General features: G+C 38.6%; 1 protein-coding gene across 1 annotated transcript in view; it reads left to right on the top strand.

The window, feature by feature from the left end:
* The first annotated feature begins 1,583 nt into the window (after window positions 1-1,583).
* zgc:153039 (uncharacterized protein LOC767698 homolog) overlaps window positions 1,584-16,849 on the top strand; it is a 109,254-nt gene continuing 93,988 nt past the window's right edge. Inside the window, exons 1-4 of the mRNA XM_041796024.1 lie at window positions 1,584-2,135; window positions 10,318-10,452; window positions 12,380-12,517; window positions 13,125-13,430. Of these exons, the coding sequence (XP_041651958.1) occupies window positions 1,916-2,135; window positions 10,318-10,452; window positions 12,380-12,517; window positions 13,125-13,430 (799 nt within the window). The 5' untranslated portion in view covers window positions 1,584-1,915. The remainder of the gene's footprint in view (window positions 2,136-10,317; window positions 10,453-12,379; window positions 12,518-13,124; window positions 13,431-16,849) is intronic.

Here is a 16,849-nt window from a genome sequence, read left to right as displayed (position 1 = left end):
AAAAGGGAACTTTGGGGACACTTTTTCAAATTTTGCCCACTTATTCAAATTTATTTCATGAAAATTGTTGCAGTTTGTACCCCGAATGGAACAAAACATTACTGGACAAAGAGAAAAGAACAAACAAAAATGTTTAAAAAGCACATCATTACAGAAAGACATCCCTGCATACATCTTATTTTCCTCCATTTTCACGAGACATTTGGTTGAAATTTGGCAATTTAATGAGGAATACTGTGTTATCTAAGGAAAACCCAAGATACATATGTATTAATTTACTGTATGTCCACTTAGATCTTTCATACACTGACTTCTGGCCATTTTTTTTTTCTGGCATTAATTTGCGACCCACTGGGAAGAGCTTCCCACAAGTTGAATGTTGGGAACCACTGCCCTAGGGCACTTTGTAGAATTTTTCTGACTTCCTGGGCACCCTGGAGGGCATTTTATCAATTTTATCTTCCATGGGGCCATTCATAAAGGCACTGTAGGAATGTTTGTTCCAACATTAGGAGCACCAGGCGGAATGACCCCGTATCAAATGTGGAATATAAATGAGCCTTCACTTGTGCATCTCTATATTAAAACATAGACTGTTGTTCAACCTGCTGTCTGATATCTACCCGTGTGATAGGAGTTAGTCATAAAATCCTTTATAGACACAGTAAATCTTCATTCTGATGGTGTTATCTTTTCTTTAATAGAAAGACAACACTTTACATTTCTGTAGGTTTCAAAATCACGTCAAACTTCCTCACAGTGTCATGTTCTTAATTGCTTAATTTACAAGACTTTACTTCCCCATTTTCACAGCATGTTGATGCCATGGCAGGTGTCCTGGCAAATGCAGCGCTCTGATTGGCCAGCCGACATGACCATATGACCGAAAGCAACAGGCTGGAAATCATATACAAACGCTTGTATTACAAACTTCAGTCAAGCCGGTGGAGAAAAGCAGAACTAAACCGGAAGCTATGTAATTAAAAGCATCACATTCTGATTAAGGCGCTATTACAAAAATGCATGGAGGGGTTTCTCTCTCTCTCTCTCTCTCTCTCTCTCTCTTTCTTTCTCTATTCAATAATCGGTATCAAAATCCACCGTAGAAACCTGGCCCACATGCACTTGAAGATATTTCGATGTGGTGAAAAAAGTAGGCTATGATGTCTTTGAAGAGGTAACTGAAGGTGATGCACCGTTTAATATTACGACATTTATATTTCAGATTTGGGTGCGCCCTGTGGTTCTTTTGGTTTGTCACTTAAGAATAGATGTTTGTATTTCAGAATTTTTTCTTCAAGGGTCTCATTTTGGACATTCAAATTGAATAAGAAACACCCTTGCACCCCTGTACATCACTCTATATTTATCATGATTCAAAATATTTGAATATATTTACTCCGCGCAAGTAGCGCAAACATGCAATAAGTCATGTACGAATTTACATTAGCTGCGTGTTCACGCTGCTTTCTGCTTTTATACTGAAAGTCACAACCGGAAGTTGTTGGCCTGATTGATGCTGTGCGACGTCTGTGTGTCACATGATTTCTATTCAGTAAATCTAGTAGGAAAATGAACAGAAACACATTGACAGCGGGCAGTTGGTCTAGATTTTTAACTGAAATACCCCAGGAGGTGGATACCCCTCACTTTTACACCCTGGTCTTTAACGCTAGTTTTAATTTAACTTATTTTTACTGGTATTGAAAGCACTTGTTTTTTTGCTAAATATGTAGGTACGTGTGGCTGAGTTTTTACCAGTTTACAATCAGGGCGCGTGGCTAACTCCAGAGAAAAACCGTTAAACGTGTACTAACGTGTCTTGGACAGTCCTAAGAATAGTCTTATTTTTTAAAGCAAGGCTGAACTGACAGCTTGCTGTTATTCTGAGCGTTTTATGAGGTTGTGAAGCACTATGGCAGAGCGGACTCCTCTCCTGAACTACCGCCTCTCCACCAGCGTCAATGAATCCGACCGGCGGTTACCCCCAGCCGGCCAGGCTCCGGAACAGCGCCCGGGAGCCCCCAGGCAGAGGTCGAACCAACAGCGACAACCAAAGAAACTGTCCATCTTCTTCGGTGTTGTTATCCCCACCTTACTGTCAATGTTCAGCGTGGTTGTGTTTCTCAGAATAGGTGAGTAATCAGACAACAGGTACCCACTTAAATCACAGCACACTGTGTCCAAACAGTAGAAACAAGCTAAACCTCGTTCAAAAGGTTCATATTTCAACGTTGCTATAATTGCAACTTTAAAGTCCAATACATGCAACACCCCTGTCCCTCATCAATGGCATCCCATATCACTTTAATTGTGCTTGGAAAAACTCAGCAAAAGTTTCATACAAACCTGCTCTACAAAATATCCATTGACCTTTTAAAGTTTTGCTTGTTTCTAAGGTCTCCAGATTTGGTCTGATGTAGTTTTTAGACCATGTTAAATGCAAAGAACGTGAGTGACCGTTACATTACAAGTGTTCTAGTGAGAATACTACCATCAATTTTGGCTTTTGGTAGATTTAATATGTTTAAGATGTCACACATCTTTAGTTGCAGTTGGGTTTTAGTTGACAAAAACTCCTAAGTCTGGGTAAAGTGTAAAGTGACAGCATTGCATTCTTTATGTGAAAAAGCAACCCACATTTCCAAAAATGTTAAACCCTTCAAATTCATTCATTGGAAAATGTTGCAGTTTGGACCCTAACGAAAAATGTGAATTACAAAGAAACTGGACATAACTTTTGGAGAACATGCATTATTTTCAACCTGTTTTGCCATGCTAATGTAATGTAATGTCCAAGATTACAGGGTAAATCAGTCAAGTTGTCAAGAAAACAACAGATTCACTGCCACAACTGTTTTACAGTCACCATTTCCTGACCCACTGAAAACAGCTCTGCAACCCACTTTTGGGTCCCAATCCACCAGCTGAGAATCTCCACATTAAACTAACCTAATTAGCCAGCTTTTAAAATGAATATAAAAAATCATGTAAATTCACTTCTAACTCTGACTGATTTCAAATGAACTGGTGAAAATAATGGCAAATGTCAAATTAAGAACCACTTGTAGAGGAGTATGTTCATAGCAGGGATGGGATCATTTTTACATCAATATAAACATAGCACAAAAAGTAAGGAAATATATTGTTTGGTAGATTATTTCTTCATGGAAACAATGCTTCTTGGCAATAAATCTTATACTGTTGGAAAGCCTGTTTTTTCTCTTTTAAATGGAGCCAGATTTGTAACAAACCTGCATTTGTGGGATGAGCAGCAGAGCTGAGTAAGTGGGTTGCACCCATGGAAAAACTGACAAATCTTCCATGCAAATGCCAAACAGCATATGTTGCTGTTGCTTTTGACTCTGTTTGGAGCTTCTGGTAACCCCAGGTGCTAACAATCAGGTGCCTGTCAGCACTTAGGAACTGTTGGCTGTCTTCTACAGATTCGCGGTCAAGGTTTGCAGCATGATATGGCTGACAGCTCTCTGCCCAGACTGCACTCAGCCAGTCTCCAGTCTCATAGGTCTGCCAGGAGGCCTGGCACGACTGCCCTTCAGATGGTGGAACATGTGGAGAAACTTTATGTTCAGCGATGAGTCCAGATTCTGCCGACAGTTGGATCATAGGGTCAAAGTGTGGAGAAGATGCAGAGATAGAGTAATGTCTCTTGGGGAAGGCAGGTGATAGTGTGGGGTGGAATCTTCCTCACTTGAAAATGAGGCTTGTCATCTTTGGAGGCAATCTCAATGGAGAGAGATATTGAGATGAGATACGACAACCAGTAGTAATCCTATATCTCCTCAGTCTGGAACCGAATGCTATCCTCCAAGATGACAATGCCCGCCCCCACAGGGCGGGGTTTATCTGAGACTACCTCCAGAATTTGGGAGTGGAGAGGATGGGATGGCCTGCCAGCAGTCCTGACCTCAACCCCATTGAACACTTGTGGGATTAGCTTGGGCATACTAACTTGCAACAAATGCTAGTTGAAGGATGGGATGCCATCCCACAGCAGTATGTGACCAGGCTGATGACCAGCATGAGGAGGAGGTGCCAGGCTGTTGTGGCTGTGTATCGTTCTTCCACACGCTACTGAGGCTCCTGTTTGTTAAATGAATGAATTGTTAAATTACCAATATGTCTTGTCTCTTCAGACTTCCATGATCCAATCCACCAAACAGTAAACAAGAGTCAATGGCAGAATAAGTCATTGGCAGAGAAGGTTTGGTAAATTTTTCATGGATGCAGCCTCCATACTCAGCTCTGCTGCTCATCCCACATATGCATGCTCCTTTTAGATGTGGCACCATTTAAAACAGAAAATAACTGACTTTCCAATGGTATACATTTTATCGCCAGGAAGCATTGCTACAACAAATAAATAATCCACCAGAAAGACAAACTTCCTTAGTTTTGTGCTAGGTTTAAATGCCCTTGATACAGGTAAATGATTAGAGTCTTTAATGGTGTATTGTCAGTACTTTTCTATTATTTGGTGGAAAGATGAGGCAACATTACATTTTTTACCAGAACTCATTTATGTTTCATATTGCTGGGAAAACAAGCAAATATTATCACCCAAAAACTTTTGGTTCATGTGACATTTGAACACATCATGATGGCATTTACCTTCACCCAATAGTCATTTTGTTACGCTAGCCTTGAACACATCTCAGTAAAACTGAATGTCAACACATTTAGTTGGCTAAATAATGTTTATCCTGCCCAGTTCTTCACAGATGTTGACATTGGACTGATATTTAAAGTAATGGGACTTCCTCTGTAGTTTGTGAGTGCTGTTCATGGCTGCTTTGAGCAAGATTAGAAGCAGCTAATAGCATATGTCTAGATTCTGGAGTTGACCATTTTTCACATTAACAGGTAGCTAATTGTGTTTAATATGATACAAATGCTACCTCTGGCACATACATAAAACAGCTACAGATTCAACCTACCAAAAGGCTTGCAAAGTTATTTTTTTTAAAAATGGGTTTCCAAATATTTATATTTCTTTAAAACTCTCTGACTTTAAAATAAGGAAATGTCAAAAGAAAGTTAGATGACATTCTTTATATGCATTTTTCCATAAATTACAGAGTATCTACACTGAGCCTGGCAAAAATGATTAAAATCATCAGATCCACCCAGAATGAGCTCTTTACAGCTGCTACCATACCACTAGAACCAAATTCTCTCTGATATGCAAATGTCGGCTTCCAAAATGCTATTTGGAAAAAAAATACCAGACTGACAGTATTCATAAAGCCAAAGTCATTTAAAAGGATGTCTGTTTTGTTCTAATCTGTAGTGAGTTTTTTTTCATGTCATGCATCCATGCTGCATTTTCCAGTGAAAAATGCATGTGTAAAGCAAGAAATCCTAATGTGTCATGCAGTTCACTTCTTCACATTTTTGCCATGAAAGCATAAAAATAGACGGCTGTAACTACAGAGGAGCATCAGCAAATGGATCATTCACATGCAACCTCATCTCCCATCTCTCCTTTCCTCAGTCATCTGGGTTATTAGAGAGTGGCATTTGGTTAAAGCCAGTAGATAAAGAAGCATAGGAACTCTGTACTCAATACATCCAGTCTCTACACTCTAAAGCCTGGTTATAATGCTGCATTTAATCTACGACATAGTGACACACGCCGTCATGAGCACTACATACTTGTGCATCACTGTGCAATACTTCATCTTAACACCAGTTGGCATTGGGATTTTTTTGCTAGTGTTACCACCAGTTCTTAGGTTCGTCATATTCTCTGCTTGTTTGTACTGGAAAATATGGTGGCTGAAACCAAGCATAATGTTTTGGAGTTGGAGCCTATAAATAATGATGATTATCCTGCAATCATTGCAAAGAAGAAAAGAGAGGAGACAGTGTAAGAGATGGAATGTATCGCCACTTAATGAGTTGAGGCAGAGATGGGGGGATGTGTTACCCTTGTTCAGCCACAGACAGATGGATGAGGAGATACTGACTTTTCCAGATCTTGGGAAGTAGATTTGACATATTAATTAATTATCTCCAGCCATTAACCAACAGAGTACACAAATGCCTATAGACATTACTTGTGGACCAGCATTCAGTCGATGCTACCAAGTGGACCAATCACAGGACTTTCAATTTGTGTTGTTTTGCCTAATAGAGTAAAATCTGGTGTAAAAGTCTCACTTTTAATACCGTTTTTAATCCAAAAGTTGGCTCAGCTTATAGGCTATACCAAGGTGGCTTGTATAATGAGTTACTGCAAGTGTGTGCAGCTGTCCTGTCACAAACTGCACGGGACCTAAGACAATTAAAAAATCACTCCATTTAATTTTAAATTTAATGGCAGCTTCACTGCTCAGAACATGCTGGAACACATAACAGCACAGACCAGACCGGAATGACTTGGCACCATTTTTACCACTTTTTTTCCCCCCTCTTGGGTCATAATTGTGCATTTAGAGAAAACTGAAAGTATACAGTTGGTGTTACCATTACTGTTGAGGGCTGGTTTGACTGGAAACACTTCTCAGTAAGCTGGCTGTGAGTCAGTCTCACAACAGTCACCATACAGTGAAAACAGATGGTGCAAGAAGAGTAACACATCTGGACAGAAACAGAAAATTGTGGACTTTGCTGAATGAAATGGAAATCATCATGCGAGTGGGAGGTTTAAATCTTTTTTCCCCTTTGGGAGATTCTGAAAAACAGAGTGTGGCTTTCACAGGAGCGATTAATATTCATGATTTTATAGTCATAAAATTTTTTGAGACCATGCATGCTAGGCTATGTGGGTAGACTTCAGCTTACTTAGGTTTCTGTAAACCTGTGTTGATACCATGACGTAGATTCAAAGCAGAAGTATAAATCAGGCTTAATGAACACCTGCTCTAGTCTCATACATAGTAACACATTGTAACTCTCCATGTCAGATTTCAGAACCATTTTCTCTTTTCTAATGTTTGGAGAGGAACTAGTGGTTTCATAGTGGATGTGAAACTGTTTTACACATAATCAGCTGTGAACACTTTAATCTTTGAAAGAAGAGTCTTCTGTGTTGTTCAAGAAAAAATATCTTTGGAATCTTTGTGTTCCCATTATCATAAACAAACATCTTAGCAAATCAAATGAGATTTCCTGGTATTAAACACAAAGCATCTGCTGTGTTAAACATTACCAAAACTATTTACAAACACTTTTTTTCTCACTGTTTATTGCTTTTAGGCCTGTTTTCTAGGAAGATGGCCTATATTGATAAGTTCAAAGTTGATGAAAGCAGAGCTTTACACTGTTACGGCTACAGCTCTTTCTGGTATCTAATTATAAACAATGAGACACAGTGGTGTGAAGTATCGGTTATCCAGAAAAATGATCCTAGCAGTGTGTAAAGTTACACTGATGTGTTTTGTCATACTTTGATCAGATGCACATGACTTTGCTTTGGAACATTTCATTATAAATCACTGCGAATATTTAAACCTGCTTTGTTGCTTAACCCATTTCCACAAGTAGAAAGGGATATCAGCTCTCTTTTTCCAAGATCTGACTGGATTGAAGGCCTCCAAATGTAATCAAGCTGGCTCAGTTTTCTTGAATAAACTGGTTTGTGTCCAACACCTTGTAAAAAGGGGGATCACCGGCTGCTTGATATGGTCAAAGTAGAGGAAATACAAACCTGAAAATACAACATTAGAAATGATCTTTGGTCTAGAAGAATTAACCTAGAAATTGAATCATAAAAATCCTGTTAAACACTGAAAAATAAGAGCTATGTATAAAGCGGATGAAAGTAACAGGTACCAAAGTCCAACAGTGATTTCTCGAATGAGTCCACGTTGCGGAAAGAGTTTTTAAATATATAGCAGTTACAATTGTTCTTAGCCAGAATATCCCTACAGCAATTAGCCAATTTGGGTCCTTGAGGGTAGGCTGGGAACCAGACTAATCCACAAGCCTGTGGTTCATTTACTCTGGCATATTAGTCTGGTCCAACTCCTGGTTATTTAGATTTCTGTCCAGCTTTATTCAAGCTAGGTCAGTCAACAAAGTAGAACTATAATGGAGCAGATTTTATGCATTGACAAATAGGGGTCAGAATTTAAACCCAGTTGCATAAGGGCACAGTTCTGCATTTTTGTACATCTGAAAATCTGTGGCGTTTGAGCTTTTTGATACTGCTGTTGAGTCTTGTTGGTCATACAAAGTGACATTGTTTCTCTAGTCCAGGCATTTGAAATAAATCCCTGGTACACAAAAACACAACAATTGTCTAATAACGTTTTGAATATAATTTAAATGAAAGCAATAAGTTTTAAGTGCCTCAGCATAGTGGACTGAATGAAACCTAAATGCAGCGTCTTCATCTATTGGTTTGAAAATCTCTGTTAACTTGTCTGCTGCTGCCTCAGGTCAGTCATCCTCCTCCACTCAAAGCAGCTGTGGTAAGATCCCCCAAACCTTAATATGGTAAAACTAGTACCCCAGTGTTGAAATCCATGTTGAAACAGGCAAGATAAACGCTAGTTAGCTGATTAAATGAGCTGACATAAGGTTACATTAGGACATGTTCAAGGTGGTGTCAGTGAATACTATGAGGTGAAGGCCAATAAAAAACCATTGTAATCTGTTGAAGTAATAACCTTATGGGAAAGAATTTAGGCTTTGGCAAGAAAATTTAAGAATTTAAGAAAACATGTACAGTTTTCTTATAGCAGAACTTAAAAAAATTTATGGCCTTTTTAATAACTTTTCTTTAATTAAGAAAAGCATAGCAACTCTGTCTCCTATCTCTCTTTTCTAATCCCATTTTTTAATATCTACAGTCAAAACTGAAACATTTTTCATTAAGTAAACATGTTTGGCTGATTTTTTTTTTTTAAACTGTGTTGTCATTTCTTATAGTTGTGGTCCTGATGCCCCACCACTTGAGAACCACTGGTTTAGAAATTTTCCTACACAATCAAGATGGCTCCTTCTCATGTGAAAAGATCTTGATATGTTATATCTTCCTCTCATAGCTGGATGATTATCATGTTATGCACAAATTTTGGCTGGGCAATTAATAAAGTTTCAACCTCAATCAAGAATTTGGCTTCCAAATTGTGCAGTTGTCTGTGACTGTAGCTCCAGTTTTTGAAGCCTATAAAGCAGTCTGGTGGAGAATGTTCAGCTAAGTTTACCGCTGCAGTGCAAAAACAGGCTGTTACGTTACTGATGTTAAGTTTCTGATTAATGTGAAATACATCCAACAGCTGATAAATGAGTGACAGATGGGGTGAGAGAAAAAAGGGAAGATGAGGCAGCAGGCAAAAGGGTGAAAAATGAGAAAGCAACTAATATCATCACTTTGCAGGCTGTCTGTGAGAATCTGTGTGTATTTATCTAAATGCTGTATCCTCACTGTGACTGTGCACTTACATTTCGCAGCAGTGGATTTGAATCAGAGATGATTTATTTTTCTAAGTCTACAGGTAATGTGCGGTTCGAACGACCCTCCTCGCTGAGAGTGCTAGGAGGGTCAGCAGTGATTCGAACAAGTAGAGGGGATCAGATATGCTCCGTTTCTTTACTAGCTGCCACACAAATGATTTTGAAGGGTCTGGACAAATAGCAGGGAGCATTTCACTTAAATAAGACTGCTTCGTAGCCGCCTGTTTGCTCTCATGGCGCAGGTTCTTGTCCCACCCCTATTGAATAAATGAAGCCTGGTCTGATGAGGCAGGATATCTGCTGTGACGTTTCAAATGCCATCAGGAGAATTTGACATAAACAACATTAAAGCCTGCCAAATCACTAAGAACTGTTGCATGTTCAGCGTCACCTTTAAGTCTTCTCCATTCTGATGCTCTGTTTGAACTTTGAACACTGGGAAGTGTGTGATTTTAAAATAAACAACTAAAAATCAAACCTAAAATTAATAAATTATATTGATTATTAAGTGGTATCAGATCATTAATTAATTGTGATTATCATTTTGGCTAAAATAGTGCAGTCATAATGTCAGGGTAAGTCATTTTGTGCTAAATCAGACAGTTACTTTCAGTATGAGTCGTTCAAGTTTCCCAGAGATGATCACATTGTAAATTTTGGAATTTCCCCTTGTGGGACTAATAAAGGAATATCTTTTCTTATATTTCCTCCATGTCTGCATGATTCTTGGCCTTTCTGCCATGCCACACTGTCTTTTTACATCCTCTACTGAATGAGTGGGACCATCCCAGTGAGGTTTAACTTCCTTTTGTCATTGTTTTACTTTCGAGGCTGTAGTTCTTCTTTTTTGACCAGCTGATGTTTCTGTCTGACTTTCTTTTGTTTACCTAGGCTTTGTGGTTGGCCAGTCTGGACTCTACCAAGCCATCGCCATGTTTCTGGTGGCTTACTTTATCATCTCTATGACTGTGCTGTCCGTCTGTGCCATTTCAACCAATGGAGCCCTTGATGCTGGAGGAGCATACTGTATCCTTATCAAAAATGACATGACATTAATATGTCTGTCTATGCAGTATCAGTAACACTGTCAGTTTTTAGATACCAAAGCGCACACTAATGGATGTCTTTCCTCACTAGATAAAGACAAACTGTCGACATTCCAGCATCCTGTTCATTATTGTTGTATTTTTTTATTTATTGGATAGGTCGTTCATTAGCTGATGTATAAGAAGCGATTTCCATGTCTGGTTTAAGGACAGTAAATTTCATTTTAGTTTCTCCTTAGATTAGACTGACATGTGCGATAACACAAACAATACACTTAGATACATGCAGCTTTATGTCATTGGCACTTGGTTGTTGCAGCTCTGATCAGCTCTCAAGCGTTCATTCCGCGGGCTGAAAGATAAAGCTGAATGAATTAAAGAAATCTATGTCTAAGATAGTGCTCATGAAGACTTTAGTAACTGCAAATAAATCTGCAATATTAAGACAGCCAGGCTAGCTGTTTCCCCATTCCTATTTCTGTGCTAAACTAAGCTAAAGCCGTGTGTCCAGCATTGGAACTTTGCCCACTGACTAAGAAGTTCAAGTCATCAATAAGCAGCTAAATTTTAATCTTTGTCTTTTAACCTTGGTGGAAAAAAAACCCAAATGACCTGGAAAAATGTTTTCAAATGCCTCTTATGTACCTTTTCCACTTTAAAACAATCGTTTCAAAGTCGATATAACAGTTCAAAAGGGACAATGGCATCCATTTAATAACCACCAAGCACTCAGGTTAATTGCTTTCAGCACTGTTTAAACCTAGGAGTGTGCACAGGGCTTAACAGCACTAGTTCATGCACCAGCCTTAGGCTAAAAAGAAGCCAGTTAACCAAGTCTTGGCAATGTTTAAAACAAAGGTCTGAGGCTCAAAGATGAAGAGGGGGGTGATGGATGGAGCAGTGAAGAATGAAAGAGTGACAGTGATTGATGCCAGACAAAAAGGAACAATCCAGCAGAAGAGTGTACATCACTGCAGATATTCTTCATTACAGTTCGCAATGTAACAGTAGGTTGTACCGTTATTAGTGTCATCATTCTCTCATGTTTCACAGGTTTACTTGGTTCAGAAAGTTGTCTAACCCCAGGTGTGTCTCATATTTGCTTAAAAATAAATACAAAAATCTATCATTTGACTAAAAGTTTTCTCATTTCTTGTCATTTTAAGTTGGCTTTACAAGTTTTGAACCTTACAAACATTTTTCAACAAGCATGTGATAAATAACACCCTTCAAAATGCCCATTAACCCTTTAAACCATTAAACCATGTCACCTAGATGGCAGTTTAATAAACATATTCCACATGCTAACAATGAGCTGTAGGTGCAAGCAGAGTCAAGAGTCATTTGTGCAAATTTCCGTAATGCCGTACATTGTCAGTTGATGAGGTTCATTGGCTTTTTTCAGTTTGCTACCCTATATTTGTCAAAAGATATTTGCTATTCACACACATGTGTTCAAATCCTCTGGTCTGATTCTTAACAGAAAGGATAGAAATTGATTCTACTGCACTCCAAAATGTCAAACACATTACTGGTGCTGTTCCCTCACAAACCTTTTCTTTAGACTTGGGGTCTCAGGAGGTACTCTGCGTTTTCATTGCTTGGACCAGGTGGGAGACTTCACAGAAGCACAGGGACTTTAGCGGTTAACCCTGAATGTTTCTGATGGTCCAGTTTTGCTGCTGAGGGCTTGGAGGAACTTAAAAAATCCTCCTTACAAGGTCCCAGATACTTAGTTTTACTCTTAATTTCCTAGAGTGTGGAATTCAACCCTCTGAAAAAAGACAGCCCCCACTTTTGCTTTTTATATCTAAAGGACTGAAGCACTAATGGAAATCAGCAGTAATAGACATACATAACACACAAACAGACCTGTTGGCCTTGCACCTTCCCTTAACTTGAGTCAGACATGATAAGCCGAGCACTGGGCCCCGAGTTTGGTGGAAGTATTGGCATCATGTTCTTCTTGGCTAATGTCTGCGGCTGTGCTCTGTATGTCTTGGGTTTGGTTGAAGCCATTGTAGCCACCTACGGAGTACCAGAAGGTGAGTTTGATAATTAAAATCTTGAATAATTCTTTTGGGTTTTTTTTTGCAATATCTTCAAGTAGTTGACTTATTGAGTAGCTTCTTAAGTACTTTGATTTTCTTCCTAAAATGTCAATAAAGTATCCTTTAACTATTCACCTGAACAAAATAGGTTGATACATTCTTGTATTAAGGGGTAGATCAAGTATTTCTGTGTTACTATGTTTGCTTAAGGAGATATAATGCAAAGTACATCATTCAGGAGGGCCCATACTTAATATTGTAAGTGGACACTGGTTATTGTTTTAAAAGTGCCTTAAATCCTTGTGGAAGCGTCTCAGACTCTCTTTATTCCTAATGGCTGGCACTAAAGCCAAATAAAGCGCCAAATAAAATGTCTGCCCTGGCTGCCATGAAGCACTCTTAGGCTGGCTCAGGTTCCTACAATATTAAAGATCCCAGACTGATCAAGTTTATCAAGCTTTTTGCATTAACAAATGAGTAAACATTGCTTTTACAACACACTTGAAAATTTCCAGTCAATCTTTATGAGTACTGACAAATCTGACCCCTTTTTCTTTCCTCTAATGTTTGTCTTCCTCTTTATCAACTCATCCACCGCTAGATGGACTGCCAACTTCCCAGTATCAGGTCCTGCCATCGGGCTACTGGTGGTCTCTGCTATATGGCACAGCTATCGCCCTGCTGTGTCTCCTAGTGTGCCTTGTGGGGGCCCACATCTACGCCAAGGCCACCTTCCTCATCTTCCTGGTTGTCATGTTTGTCCTGGGCACCATCTTTGTCAGCTTCTTTGCCGTACAACCTCGAACTGTTACCCTACCCAGTTCTAACATATTTAATGGAACAGAGTTTCCCACAACAGCAAACTTTACAGGCTTTAAGTTGGACACCTTGCTCGGGAACCTGCATGGTAAGGGGAACAAAGATAAGATGTTATTTTTTTAACATGTTTCTTCATATTGGCTTAAAATTAAAGTGAATTATTGAACAGCTAATAGATGTGATTAACTGTATAAGTTATAGCATTATTCATCAACAGAAATCACTAGAAGAGAGGGGTTTGATTGTAGTTATATGCTCTGCAGCATACATCATGCCAGAATTGATGCCAACATGTGCATTGCATCATTTCTGGATATTTCTGTCCATACTTTTTGTTCCTACTGGAGCTGTTAATGTTAACTCATTTGCAAAAATGCAGGCCTTTATCTAACTGTAAATAAGGTCTGAAAATAGCACATAATATTTTTTGATCACAATAATTGCTTACTACGTATTGCAGACTTTAGTGGGTCATTTTGTATATGCACTCCTGCATATGTCTTATTGTTTCACAGTGTCAACCACTGTATTTCACAGAATAAACACTTTGAAACTGTCTGTTACCTCTAAGTCATGGTTTCAAATCATGGTTGAGTAGCAGTACAGCATTTAAAAAATAATCTAAAATCAAGATCATTGAACAAATACATTTGTATTCATTTGATCTTGAATCAAGACACTACCAAGAATGACTTAATATTGTCAATACAAATGTAAATCTTTGTTGTAACCTAACCTAATTTTAATCATGCATTTAAAGTTGTGATTAATTTTCATTTCATTTCATATCCAGCAATTAATCACAACTTAAAAATTGATTGACAGGCAAAGCTCCAAATTAATTTGTTAGCACAAGTCTCTGTCCAAAATTTTAAGCCTGCAGTTTGCTTTGAGTTAAAATAATTTCCTTTAAAAGCAGCTGAAGTGGTGGACTGGTGGTCATTAATCGGAATTGTGTGGTACTGAAAGTGTCTTTATCTGGGTTTGGCCCACATAAAGTGCAGTTGTAGCTGATGCTTAACATACGTATGCAGTAGTGAGAGAGTCTCTTGCGCTTCAGCCCCTCCACTAGTGGAGGTCGGTGCTCACAGAAGGACCAGCAACAAACAGAGGTGTTTCAAGACGCAGTGCGCGTCGAAACGTTAGTCCTCTGCACCTGATTGAATGTCATCAAGTGATTCGTGTGCTCCAGTTTCTTCATTGGGTTTACCTGGTTTACCTGCTGAAACACCTCTGTTTGATACGTATACAGTACTTTGTAAATCCAAACACAGCCACAGGAAGTTTTCAGATGTCAGAAGTTGTATTTTGTTGGTTCAGATAAGTATGACAATTTAGCATTGTAATTAAGAGGAACTGTCGAATTCAGAGATGGCCTGTTCTTTCAACTTGTCCTTCGATGTAAAAAAAACAAAAATGTTTGTCTGGTTAGGACCTAGACTAATATCAAAAAGAACCACATTGATAAAATTATCTTGAAAATGAGAATTGTGTCACAATCACACTGTCAAAATAAGTAAGAAGGATTTCTTTGTTTTTCATATCATGCCGCCCTGGTGGTGATAAAACTCATTTTTCCTCCTTCCTTAGAGTTAAAGGCAGCAGTTAGATTACACAAGACTACTGAAAAAAAAAACATTAACTCTGGCCAATGACGGACTCCAAGCCTGGTCTTACTTCATGTGTATGTAGGTCAGAGGTGACCAGCAGGGGCTTAGTGGGAAATAATATCTTATGCATATTGAATTAATTTTCAATCTAAGGTTTTGTGTAGGTTTAGCCTCTAGTTAAGCTGGCATACAATACCAAGCACTGTGTTGTAAAGTTGGAAATTTGATAAGCTTATTCAATTGATTTATATTTATTTTGAAATAAGACTGACAGATTTTGATTGTTTTGGCCTTCAGCTTTTATTTGACTAGCTCCTGAAGTAATAATAACTTTACTATGTATATATTTTCTCTATTCTACCATACACATATTAACTCATACTTCAGTATATTCTCACAGAGTTGTTAATTGGTGTGCTTGGGAGTTGCTCTTTGTGCTAAGCAAACTAACGGCAGCTGTTGGCTCAGCTATATTATACAGAAATGTGAATAGAATTGATATCTACACCTTCGTCACACAATGCAATATCAGATTAACTCTGACAGGAGCCACAGCCTCTGCTGTAGAGACCACTGCTCTGTACTTTTAGGATCTATGTATTATCTGATGTTGTATGGTCTCTAGTTTTGATTATCATGGACAGCTAACCAAGCCCTGCACTCTGTTTGCAGGGATTTTTTTCCACTCACATGATTCCTAAGCTAACTGGCCTAACTGGGGCATGTATGCAGACACATGTGAGAGCTATTATACTGTCAAGCTGTGAATAATCCTGAATTCAGACTGAATATGCAGATAACAAACACGCATACAGACATGGTAATTTAATACTTTTTTACTTCAAAGAAGAAAGAGTAATCATGTTTATGATATAACCATGTGATGAGTTTTTTATACCCCAACAACTAGTATTTAAAGGAGCAAAATAACCTGAGGAAAGAGGCAGTAAATAAACAGCTGTAAATAACACCAGAAATTTCTGCCTATACAATTATCAACTTTTTAAACTGTTATTTGCTGATACCAAAATCATGTCAGTAACATTGTGCAGCTATAGTTTAGGGTCAACTCTCTCTCTCTCTCTGTAATGGTGTGACCCCAGTGGACTTTTCTGAGCTGCGTAAGGCCCATATAGGCCACTTCCAGCGCTTGCTTGATTTGAATTAAAGCAGTCTTTTTTGCTGCACCTCATAAGATGTATTTACAAAATGGTAAACAACCATTTTGTTTCATGGTTGGCCACATTGTAGTAAATGCCACCAAAGTGCTAGTTTGTATTCATTTACAGGCTGCATAGAGATCACAGGTGTGTGGAAACATTGGACAGGGAAGAATCTCTGTTGTCCCAGAGTTTTTAGAGGGGCTGTCAGTGCTGATGTGTTTATTGCCTTGCGAAAAATGTCTGATAATCCTTGAATTTTTAAAAATTGCATAAATCGTGGGCTATTTTGTCCTTTTTATGTACAACATCATTAAGCTACCTTAGCAGTTGGGATTCAGCAATGCATCAGTTTATCATTGGTATCAGCCAATACGGGCTCTGTTTACAAATCAGCTCTCGGCCAAATGATGCAATGTGAATAGATATCAGTTACTAATATCCATCTTTTGTGTCCAGTACATTTTATCATGGCATCTGATATATGTAGCTGCTGAATCCAAAAAGATATTTTTTGCAGGACGGAGGAAGTGACTAGTTAGACAAACCGATCTGTTTTCATGGTCAAACCTGAGAGAAATGTTGGAAATCTTTCACCACAAGAAGTGATAAAAAAAAACAATTGGCATCAGCATCAGCTAAATTGTAATGTTAAACATCAGTATCATCCCTGATTTTCACAATTGGTACATCTCTACTTAGCAGAGCAGCAACTGGATGCTACTCACCTTAGCGTC

Source organism: Cheilinus undulatus, linkage group 2, assembly GCF_018320785.1.
Source record: "Cheilinus undulatus linkage group 2, ASM1832078v1, whole genome shotgun sequence".
Lineage (NCBI taxonomy): Eukaryota > Metazoa > Chordata > Actinopteri > Labriformes > Labridae > Cheilinus > Cheilinus undulatus.
This window is presented reverse-complemented; position numbering and strand designations above follow the sequence as displayed.